Source organism: Alnus glutinosa, chromosome 13 (genome assembly GCF_958979055.1).
Source record: "Alnus glutinosa chromosome 13, dhAlnGlut1.1, whole genome shotgun sequence".
NCBI lineage: Eukaryota > Viridiplantae > Streptophyta > Magnoliopsida > Fagales > Betulaceae > Alnus > Alnus glutinosa.
Window position 1 is genome coordinate 24024448 of NC_084898.1, and position 11268 is coordinate 24035715.

The 11268-nt window shown below is 36.6% G+C and overlaps 1 protein-coding gene across 1 annotated transcript in view; it reads left to right on the plus strand.

Annotated features, from left to right (window-relative positions):
• The first annotated feature begins 4095 nt into the window (after nucleotides 1-4095).
• LOC133854001 (phosphoacetylglucosamine mutase-like) overlaps nucleotides 4096-11268 on the plus strand; it is a 36898-nt gene continuing 29725 nt past the window's right edge. Inside the window, exons 1-8 of the mRNA XM_062290025.1 lie at nucleotides 4096-4681; nucleotides 4967-5057; nucleotides 6305-6424; nucleotides 6544-7005; nucleotides 7204-7422; nucleotides 7599-7623; nucleotides 7915-8091; nucleotides 9409-9528. Coding sequence (XP_062146009.1) covers nucleotides 7268-7422; nucleotides 7599-7623; nucleotides 7915-8091; nucleotides 9409-9528 — 477 coding nt within the window. The 5' untranslated portion in view covers nucleotides 4096-4681; nucleotides 4967-5057; nucleotides 6305-6424; nucleotides 6544-7005; nucleotides 7204-7267. The remainder of the gene's footprint in view (nucleotides 4682-4966; nucleotides 5058-6304; nucleotides 6425-6543; nucleotides 7006-7203; nucleotides 7423-7598; nucleotides 7624-7914; nucleotides 8092-9408; nucleotides 9529-11268) is intronic.

Here is an 11268-nt window from a genome sequence, read left to right on the forward strand (position 1 = left end):
ATATATATATATATATATATATATATATATATATATATATATATATATATTATTTTAACATAGTACTGTAGAGGATTAATATATAGTCTGTCTTTAGCTCTTTCTCATGCGGGTAATACTGGGGAGAAGGAAAAATTTCGGATTTCATCTGAAAAATTACAAGAATGCCACTGTACAGCCAAATTTTCAGATGAAATCCGAAATTTTTCCTTCTCCGTAGCACTGCTCTTCTCGTGCTCATTTCTCAACCACTACGCATTATTTTATTATTAAACCTTTAAAAATTTCGGACCAGTTGTTCAGATGGAGGAGGGCAAAATCCGGTAAGGGTATCTTCGTGTCTACTGTCTACTGTCTACCATCACCACTGTAGCTTGAAAATGATGGGCGGAGGGCTGAATCCTAATGCTACCATCGCCACTGTAGCTTGAAAATGATAGGCGGAGCTGGTAGCTTGAAAATGATAGGCGGAGCTGGTAGCTTGAAAATGATAGGCGGAGGGCTGAATCCTAATGCTACCATCGCCACTGTAGCTTGAAAATGATAGGCGGAGCTGGTAGCTTGAAAATGATAGTCGGAGGGCTGAATCCTAATGCTACCATCGCCACTGTAGCTTGAAAATGAAAGGCGGAGGGCTGAATAGAATGCCACCATTGCCACTGTAGCTTGAAAATGAAAGGCGGAGGGCTGAATCCTAATGCTACCATCGCCATTGTAGCTTGAAAATGAAAGGCGGAGGGCTGAATCCAAATGCTACCATCACCACTGTAGCTTGAAAATGATAGGCGGAGGGCTGAATTCTAATGCTACCATCACTACTGTAGCTTGAAAATGATAGTGCTGACTGCTGATACACTCACCCGATCACCCTTTATAAAGAAATGACCCCATTCAATTCACGCCCCGAGCCTTCTTTCCCTGTTCTTTCCCCCCCCCCCCCCCCCCCCCCAGCAGCCTATATTGTTTTTTTTTTTTTTTTTTGAGAGCAGAGAAAAATGGAGTTTTTGGTAGATTTGAGATATGTTTTTCCCCCACTCATCAACCTCACCCTTTGGGTCCTCATACCCCAAGCCAAGCCTTGGGCTCAAGATCCCAACTTCCATAGTGAAATATTTGTGATGGCATCTCTTACTCTTGTCATTCCCATACTACTTCTCTACCTCTTCACCTCCTTCAAGCTGCCACTTACTCTCAGTGTGGAGCCACTTCGCTTGAGGGCAGGAGATTTCTCCGCTCCCCTCACTCTTTCATTGTTAGCCTCCCTCTTTTTCTCATTATCACTCTTCTAGTTTGTCTTTCCCATACTCTTTATCTTATCTCCTTGGTATGAAAGGCTACCGAATTGGATTTGTCACACACTCCAAGCCATTCCTGCTCTCATCATTACCTGCATCTCTCAGCGTCCTCAAGTTGAAGTTGAAGCTATTGTAATTGAAGAGAACAACGAAGCCAACGTATAACTTGTTTCTTCAATGGAGCTTCATCGGCCCTGTCTTAATTATATGGTGTACGTTGTACGTGTAATAATATAATAGCGGATGGATAGTGGATAATGTGTTTTTAAGGATCTTTAATAGAAGATCAAGTGTTCATATGGTCTTACTATAGCAGGTTGTAGCTGCAACGGAGCGGCATAGAGCTTTGGTTTTATCTTCTTATATATATAATTGTGCGCGTTGCTTTTTTTTTGTTTTGATGAAACTCCATCTTTAATAAAAGAGAACCTTGTGTTACACTGAATGTGATGGTTTCCTCATTACATATAGAGAATTCTACTTAGCATTATTTTTTGAAGTTGTTTGAAAAAAAAAAATATTACATAGTTTTTTCATCTGTTTAAATTTAATTTCATATAAAAAAAAATTAGAGAAAATATTCTGATATGAGCGTGTGTATTTTGCAACGCTCGAACGCCAATATTGGAGCCCCCCGGCCCCCCCCTAAAAAATTAAAAAACAACAAAGCCGTTTATTTCGTCTCGGCAATCTGCACACATGACAGCAGAAAGTTGGCGATTGTCTCTCTCTTTCTCTCGGTAGTCTTCGAAACTCACATCTCGTTCTCCATCTCTCTATTTCTATTTTTTTATTGCAGAACAGCCGAGCCATGCCACAATCAATCCATAGAAGTAAGCTTTTCTCTTTTTTCTTTTTCTTTTTTTTTCCCTTTGATTTCCTGTGGTATGTAATGCGTCGACGGGATACTGTGAATCACAGATCTAATTGTTTCTTGTTTATTTATTTATTTTTAATTTATGGGTTGCTTGGTTGTTGAGAAAGTGTGAGAAAGTGAAAAGAAATGAAATTTTGAAGGCTTTTTAACTTTTTTATAGATTTTTTTTTTCGTATAAGATAAAAAGCTCAGTTGAATTCTATCATATAGCCATGTTTGTCCAAGGGAAATTTATTTTTTGGGAAGCCACTAAATCCAACTCAATTTTATTTTTTTCTTTGAATTCATGTTTGGGTCAATAAACTCAAAATTCAATTTTTATTTTTTCTCAACTCAACTCAATTTATTTTAGCTGAATTTGTTTTGAAAGTGAATTCACACATGAAAACCAAGAAGAGAATACATGTATTATATTTAATTTAATTCACCCAAACTAAATAGTATGTTTGGACCAATTTTTCTCTTTTGTTTTTTTTTTTGTTCTAAATTATTTAAACACAATTTCAAAAAACAAATTTGTTTTTGTTTTTGTTTTGTTTGGTTTTTTTTTTTTTTTTTTTTTTTTAATATATTCACAATTTTGAAAAACAATAATAAAAAAAAAATACAGAATAATTGCTCACCAAAACCTGCCCTATCTATATCTGGAAAGTTTCTCGTGTTTGCTATCTTTATGGGCGACAGAAAAAAAATTCTGGTTAGTTTGGTTCCCCCAAAAGGAGAGGAATTTGATGAAACTTGGACGAAAGTGATTGGGTGTGTGGTGTTGCAGGAACAACCTGGACTTAAAGGAAATGTGTGGGCTTGTTTGGAAAAGGCAGGAAAGAAATAGAATAGTGGGTGTCACTATTTACTTTTTTTTTTTTTTTTTTTAATAACAATTAACATCAAAATATTTGAACTTTTTCCACTTCTTATCATATTCTGAATTCTAGAAGCTACGATATTGTACAAAAATGCTTGTCTCATTTATTTCTCCAATTTTCACATCACATTTGTGACTTAGAGCATCTCCAGCAATTGTGGTTAAAATAGCTACCGAAAAAGTATCAATATCTACTTTGGCTACTCATTTTTTTTTTTTTTGTTTTTTAAAACATGTAGCATGTACTACTATATATTGCTGAAAAGGCTCCAAAGACTTACAACTTGAGAAAAGATGTACAAAACTCTTATACTCTAAATTAGAAGGATTTGCCTTAAAAAATAGCTGCCGGAGTAGAAATAACAAATCTTATCGGACTTACATTTGAACAAAAATTCCAATAAAATTTGAGTAATACACAGACAAATTGTATCGGAGAAACAAGATGAATAAACAACACATAAGCAGAAAAAACACCAAAAAACAAGCCGCCAGTAGTGGAATAGAGGCTGGCTTTGCTGGAGATGGCAACTCGTGCAGGCCACGCGTTGTCATCGATAACACCCAAACGCAGATTGGACGTCGTAGACCCCAACTGTAACCGTGCACCGCCTGAAAAGGTGGAACATGGTCGTTACACGGGCTAAAGAGTAAAAAGCTCTCTTGTGTGTGAAGACCACGCGCTGAGTACCAACGACCGACACGACCTATGCTTTTGGCAGCAGTAGTGGAGGACGATAAGGAGCGCGTCTGAGGGCGCGTGTCTTTAAAGAGATAACGAAAATGTGTAGATCTGGCTCCAAACATCAAAGAAAAAATGGTGAAAATCCAGCCAAAGCACACCGTTAATGAAACGTTCGGCTCGCCATTTCCCAAAATCAGACATCTTGAGTTGAGCCTTTCTGCATAAAACAAAAGAAAAAAAAGACAAAAAAACATAAACACAAACCACCATAGCCTTGAAAGGGCTACGAGAAAGTCAATCACCATAGAATCAGCTGGGAGAACAATATTGACCAAGAAAGGCCTACCCTCCACTAGTTTGCATCAAAGAGGAACAAAAAAGGAGCATCCACCGGGAGGAGGGAGGCGTGGAAACCTCCCTCCCCTAAAGCAAAGACAAACGCTGAAGGCTCTCTCTCTCATGCTCACTATTGTTAAATTCTTAAAAACTTATTTTCTTAAAAACACTCTAATAATATTTTTTATTTTACTATTCATTTTCTTTAAATATTATTTTTTATTTTATTTTTTTTTCTCTCTTCCTCTTCCGTCCCCATCCCCAACCAAACCAGCCTTGCCCAACCACACCCAAGACCCAGAACCGGTGCTATCGATGGACGATGGTGACTTCAGACTTGAGAGACAGAGAGAGTGAGCCAGCGTCGCAATCGCCCCAGTGGTTTTCGGATGAACATGCTCTGGCGTTCCGAGACGGGAACCTCGCGGAACAACGGCAAAGGATCGACGGTGCCGGGAAGGGAGCTTGAAATTGAAATAGTGGTGTGGCAGAGATGGGGAAGGAGTCGAAGGAGTTTGGGGAAGCACCTTCGACGGAGAGGGAGAGCAAGTAACGAATTCCAGTGATCTGAGACGATTTCCGGCGAAATTTTCCGATTGATTTCTCTGTGGAAAATCATCAAGGTAAATTCTTAATAATTTCATTTGGTTTTTGTTATTGGAATGATTTTTGATGGTTGGTTTTGATGAACTGCGGACATGGCACTGTCATCATACTTTTACATTTTTGCTTTTACATCTTCAGACAAGAAACACCATACTTGTTTGGATTATTATATCACCCCTCTGGGATCTGATAGTTTTATTATAAATTTTCAAGCTGCATTTAGAGAAGAGTTTTTGAATTCTTTGGTTGATGGGGTTCAGAGACGGCCATTGTGCTCATGGGCGTATGGAATGTTCTTGCAGGAAAGATCGTCAAGGACTCAAGAGTATTTGCAGGATGAGAGATTCATTTGGCCTGAAGGATATGCTGTCAGGAAGTTTACTTCAATAACTGGTGGAGCATTTCTTTTTTGTCTATCACAGTGCTATTGCCATAAGTCATATTTTAAGTTTCTTTGATCATCTATCTTCATCACTACGATGTCATTTTCACAACATTTTTGCTTTGCATGCTGGGCGTTCATATCCCAATTTGTGCTCATTATATAAGATGGAAGTGTTGAGAGATGCTAAATCAAAGATTTGATCTCTACTCTTAGCTGTTTGTTGCATTTGACGTTGTTTGTGCTGATCTCTTTGCTTTTTTTCACCTGTTTATTGTCTCTTGTAGCTCAAGTTTGCTCATCATGAATCGGTGATAATTATATATAGACTCTAGCATCACTGAATTAGGTATTTCAGAATTTTAGAATTTTCTTTTTAATCCAAAACTAGATATTTGACTATGTGCATCTGTATATGCAGTATCACATCTTTAGTAAGACAAGCCCTTTGTCATATGTTCTTGGTTTTGGGTGATAATGTTAGATATTATAATGGGTAGAAAATGACTGGAAACTTTCATAAATAGTTGGAGATAATGGATAACATGTAAGATGCTACTAATGTTATGCTCAAAAGGAGAGTTCCAGCATCTGATGGTCCCTCTTCCTTGCCTTTTTATTTTTTTCACTAGAAAAGGAAATTATTCCTTAAATATGTCCCATTTAATTAAAGAGTTTAATATTATATGAAAGAAAAAAGCTAGCATAACTTGTATGTACTCACTCTCACTCGTTACAACACACATTTTAGTCATGCAAACACGCCCCCCACTCGCAGAGGCCTCACCTTGATCTTCGGATTTTCAGCAGTTGATTGACTGAAATCTTGTTTGTTTGATCGTTCTTTCTTTCTTTCTTATTTCTTAAAGAATTCTTTCTCTTTCCCACTCTCTTTTCTTTATGTATACATATTTATGTATGTATGTAGTGCCCGTTTGTTTGTTAAGAAGGATTTCGATTTATTTTGGACAAAGAGAATGTTAATTTTTGCTGGAAAGGGTGATATGCTACTGTTTTCTTATAAATATTTTTGGTTGAATGGAAGTAACTTTCTAGAAAGATTTGAGGATATAAAATTCAATTCAAATTTACTACTTTTAATGGGTTTCTTTTGTAAGAAGCAAAATTGGGTATTAAACAAATGGAAGTTTAGAGACTCAAAGATTCTAATTTGAAGAATTTTTGTTAATTAAAGTTGATTTGGTGTTTTTTCTTTTTTTTGGATTATGATTTTTTTTATTTTCTTTTGTGGGGACAGTTGATAACTGAATTTGTGGGGAAGGAAAACATCCCATTGGAGGAAGTGAGATGGGCCGAGATATTGTTGGAGAGAGACACAAGACCTAGTGGGGAGTCTCTACTTGAAGCTGCTAAACAAGTACTACATAGCCTCTTTCCCCTTAATAATTTATGAACTTTGTACAAATGGATTAGGCATTGTTTCTCTTGCATTAAGTACATTTTGCTTATGTTTTAAGTTTGGTTGAAGGGAATCAGTTCAATTCTTGGAGCAGTTGCCATTGATATTGGAATTGTGACAACCCCACAAGTACATTGGATGGTGCATGCAAGAAGTAAGGGCATGAATGCATCAAAACTTGATTGTTTTGAACAACTATTGAGGTCATTCAGGTTTGTTTGAGCTAAAGGTGACTATGATTTGTTTGATATTTTTGTCTTTATAGGCCTTTGCTATATGTTATTGGTTAGGCGCTTGATTGATTTGATCCCAAGTGGAAGTAAGATAAGTGAGGTAGATGAAAAATTGGTTGTTGATGGGGGATAATGGTGCGGGTGGAGAAAAGCTTGAAGTTTTAACGAAAGTGTTGGATGGTTTGGTTGTTGAGATTCGTAATCTGGGAAAGGTGGAGGTGTGCTCAATGAAGGTATTGGTGCTGATTATGTGCAGAAGGAGAAGTTTGCTTCACATGGCTTTGGTTCCCAGGATGTAGGAGTAAGGTCAGCCATCTCTTCCTTGTTTGATAGTAAATGATTCTTGATTGTCAACTGTGCAATAAAGGTTTTCCTTTTTTCTAAGTTGACTTCGACACAACTCAAACTTGAAAATGATTGATGTGATATAAAAGGTCAAAAAAGTTGTTAAAAAATTATTGATGTGATATAGAAAGCAGAATGTTTTGAATTTGATTTTTTTAGGGGAAAGAATGCTATCTTCATCAAGGAGCAACTAAACACTCTCAGCAAGAAGGGTGGTAAAAATATGTGTAGTAGTTATCATGCTCGTCTTGGTGTTGTACAGACAGCACATGTGAATGGAGTATCAACAGATTACCCCAAAAAGTTGGGCTTAGAAATTGTGTTTACTCCAACAGGAGTCAAATACTTGCATGAGAAAGCAGCTGAGTATGTGACGGAGTAAGTTATCTAGTTACAATTATCTATTTATGTTTATTCCAATAAATGTGGTCATAGTTTATTCAACTACTGATTCGCCACGTTTGTTATGTTTATCTACCAGTGTTATCTGCCAGTGTAGGTTGTTTTCTCATGTTTATCAATGAAACTTTTGATTATCTCCCAATTAACCACAGATATGAGACCTCTCAATTTGCTTTGGTGAGACTCCATTGCTTGGGTGTGTGAGTAGTGAGTTGTCTTTCCCCTGTTTTTATTCTGTTTTGAATGCTTGATTGCTTTTTGCTTTGTCAGTATGATATTGGGATCTATTTTGAGGCTAATGGCCATGGAACCATCCTATTCTTAGAATCTTTCTTATGTTGGTTAGAGGCTAGATGTAGGGAATTTTCTTTGGTATCGAAAGGTTATATCATATTTTCATCTATATTAGTAGTCCTAATATGATGATGAAGTGATGTGCTTCATGAATTATTTCATTGTTTGATTCAGGTTCAGAACAGAAAAAAGGCTCCTTTGAGACTTTTGGCAGTCAGTAAGTTGATTAACCAAGCAGTTGGAGATGCTCTGAGTGGGTTGCTCTTGGTGGAGGCCATTTTGCAACATATGGGGTGGTCAAGACAGAGGTGGAGTGAGCTTTATAAGGATCTTCTGAGTAGGCAGCTTAAGGTCAGTTTTCTTGATCACTTTCTATGAAGAGAATATTTGATAATAGCTTAAAAGTGCATATTTTCCCTATTAAAATAAGTATTATCATACTCTATTATGTTCTAATTCATCCATTTTATACTTAATTCTCTACTCTTAACTGTTTGTTGCATTTGACGTTGTTTGTGCTGATCTCTTTGCCCTTTTTCACTTGTTTATTGTCTCTTGTAGCTCAAGTTTGCTCATCATGAATCAATGATAACCATATATAGACTCTAGCATCACTGAATTAGGTATTTCAGAATTTCAGAATTTTCTTTTTAATCCAGAACTACATATTTGACTATGTGCATCTTTATATGCAGTATCACATGTTTAGTAAGACAAGCCCTTTGTCATATGTTCTTGGTTTGGGTGGTATTGTGGGAAAAAGGTTAGATATAATAATGGGTAGAAAATGACTGGAAACTTTCATAAATAGTTCGAGATAATAGATAACATGTAAGATGCTACTAATGTTATGCTCAAAAGGAGAGTTCCAGCATCTGATGGTCCCTATACCTTGCCTTTTTTTTTTTTTTTTTCACTAGAAAAAAGGAAAAAAAAATTATTCCTTAAATATATCCCATTTAACTAAAGAGTTTAATATTATATGAAAGAAAAAAGCTAGCATAACTTGTATGTACTCACTCTCACTCGTTACAGCACACCTTTTAGTCGTGCAAATGTGCCCCCCACTCGCAGAGGCCTCACCTTGATTTTCGGATTTTCATCTGTTGATTGACTGAAATCTTGTTTGTTCGTTCGTTCATTCTTTCTTTCTTTCTTTCTTCTTTCTTAAGAATTGTATTAATAACGATTCAAGTCTTTCTCTTTCCCACCCTCTTTTCTTTATGTATACATATCTATGCATGTATATAGTGCCCGTTTGTTTGTTAGGAAGGATTACGTTTTGTTTTGAACAAGAGAATGTTAATTTTAGCTGGAAAGGGTGATGTGCTACTGTTTTCTTATAAATAATTTTGGTTGAATGGAAGTAACATTTTCTAGAAAGATTTGAGGAAATAAAATTCAATTCAAATTGACTACTTTTAGTGGGTTTCTTTTGTAAGAAGCTAAATTGGGTGTTAAACAAATGGAAGGTTAGAGACTCAAAGATTCTAATTTGAATAATTTTTGTTAATTAAAGTTGATTTGGCTTTTTTTTTTTTTTTTTTTGATGAGGATTAGCTACTGAAAGTAGGTGTAGGGGTGTATGTCTTATTGGATTTTACTTGGAATGCCTGTATCAACAAGTGGATTATGATTATGTTGTTTTATTTTCTTTTGTGGGGACAGTTGATAACTGAATTTTTGGAGAAGGAAAACATCCCGTTGGAGGAAGTGAGGCCGGTCGCGATATTGTCGGGGAGAGACACAAGACCTAGTGGGGAGTCTCTACTTGAACCTGCTAAACAAGTAGACCTCAATAGTTGTTGATGTTCAAAATAATCAATTTTCTGATGCATTCATGCCCTTATTACTCGGGTGGCCTAGTCGGGTGCGTGCGAGAAATAAGGGCATGAATGCATCAGAAAATTGATTATTTTGAACATCAACAACTATTGAGGTCATTCAGGTTTGTTTGAGCTAAAGGTGACTATGATTTGTTTGATATTTTTGTCTTTGAAGGCCTTTGCTATATGTAATTGGTTAGGTGCTTGATTGATTTGATCCCAAGTGGAAGTAAGATAAGTGAGGTGGATGAAACATTGGTTGTTGATGGGGCTAATGTTGTGGGTGGAGAAAAGCTTGAAGTGTTAAGGAAAATGTTGGATGGTATGGTTGTTGAGACTTGTAATTCTGGGAAAGGTGGAGGTGTGCTCAATGAAGGTGTTGGTGCTGATTATGCGCAGAAGGAGAAGTTTGCTCCACGTGGCTTTGGTTCCCAGGACGTAGGACTAAGGTCAGCCATCTCTTCTGTGTTTGATAGTAAATGATTCTTGATTGTCAACTGTACAATAAAGTTTTTCTTTTTTCTAAGTTGACTTCGACACAAATCAAACTTGAAAATTTATCAATTAGTTAAGTATCTTTGATGCTTAGTATGACATTGACTGATGTGAGTTGGGTTTAATTTCGTCGTTGGTTCTAGTATTTCAGCGGTGCTAGTTTGGATGGGGATGCTGATCGACTGGTATATTTTTCTGTGCCATCAAAAAGTTGCAATAAGATTGATCTTGTTGATGGGGACAAGTTATCTTTGTTTTCTATCTTCATCAAGGAGCAACTAAGCACTCTCAACAAGGAGGGTGGTGAAAATATGAGTAGTAGTTATCATGCTCGTCTTGGTGTTATATTAGAAGCACATGCGAATGGAGCATCAACAGATTACCTCAAAAAGTTGGGCTTAGAAGTTATGTTTACTCCAACTGGAGTCAAATACTTGCACGAGAAAGCAGCTGAGTATGTGACGGAGTAAGTTATCTAGTTACAATTATCTATTTATGTTTATTCCAATAAATGTGGTTGTAGTTTATTCAACTGATTAGCCACTTTTGTTATGTTTATCTACCAGTGTAGGTTGTTTTCTCATGTTTATCAATAATCGGCTGATGCCTACATATCATTGTAACCGAGCCATCAGTTATCTATGAAACTTTTGATTATCTCCCAATTAACCACGAGATGAGACCTCTGAATTTGCTTTGGTGAGACTCCATTGCTTGGGTGTGTGAGTACAGTGTTGTCTTTCCCCTGTTTTTATTCTGTTTTGAAGGCTTGGTTGCTTTTTGCTTCGTCAGTATGATATTGGGATCTATTTTGAGTCTAATGGCCATGGAACCATCCTATTCTCAGAATCTTTCTGATTTTGGTTAGAGGCTAGATGTAGGGAGTTTTCTTTGGTATCTAAAGGTTATATCATATTTTCTTCTATAGTAGTAGTTCTAATATGATGATGAAGTGATATGCTTCATGAATTATTTCGTTGTTTGATTCAGATTCAGAACAGAAAAGGGCTGCTTTGAGACTATTGGCAGTCAATAAGTTGATTAACCAAGCAGTCAGAGATGCACTGAGTGGGTTGCTCTTGGTGGAGGCAATTTTGCAACATATGGGGTGGTCAATACAGAGGTGGAGTGAGCTTTATAAGGATCTTCCGAGTAGGCAGCTTAAGGCTAGTTTTCTTGATCACTTTCTATGAAGATAATATTGTTA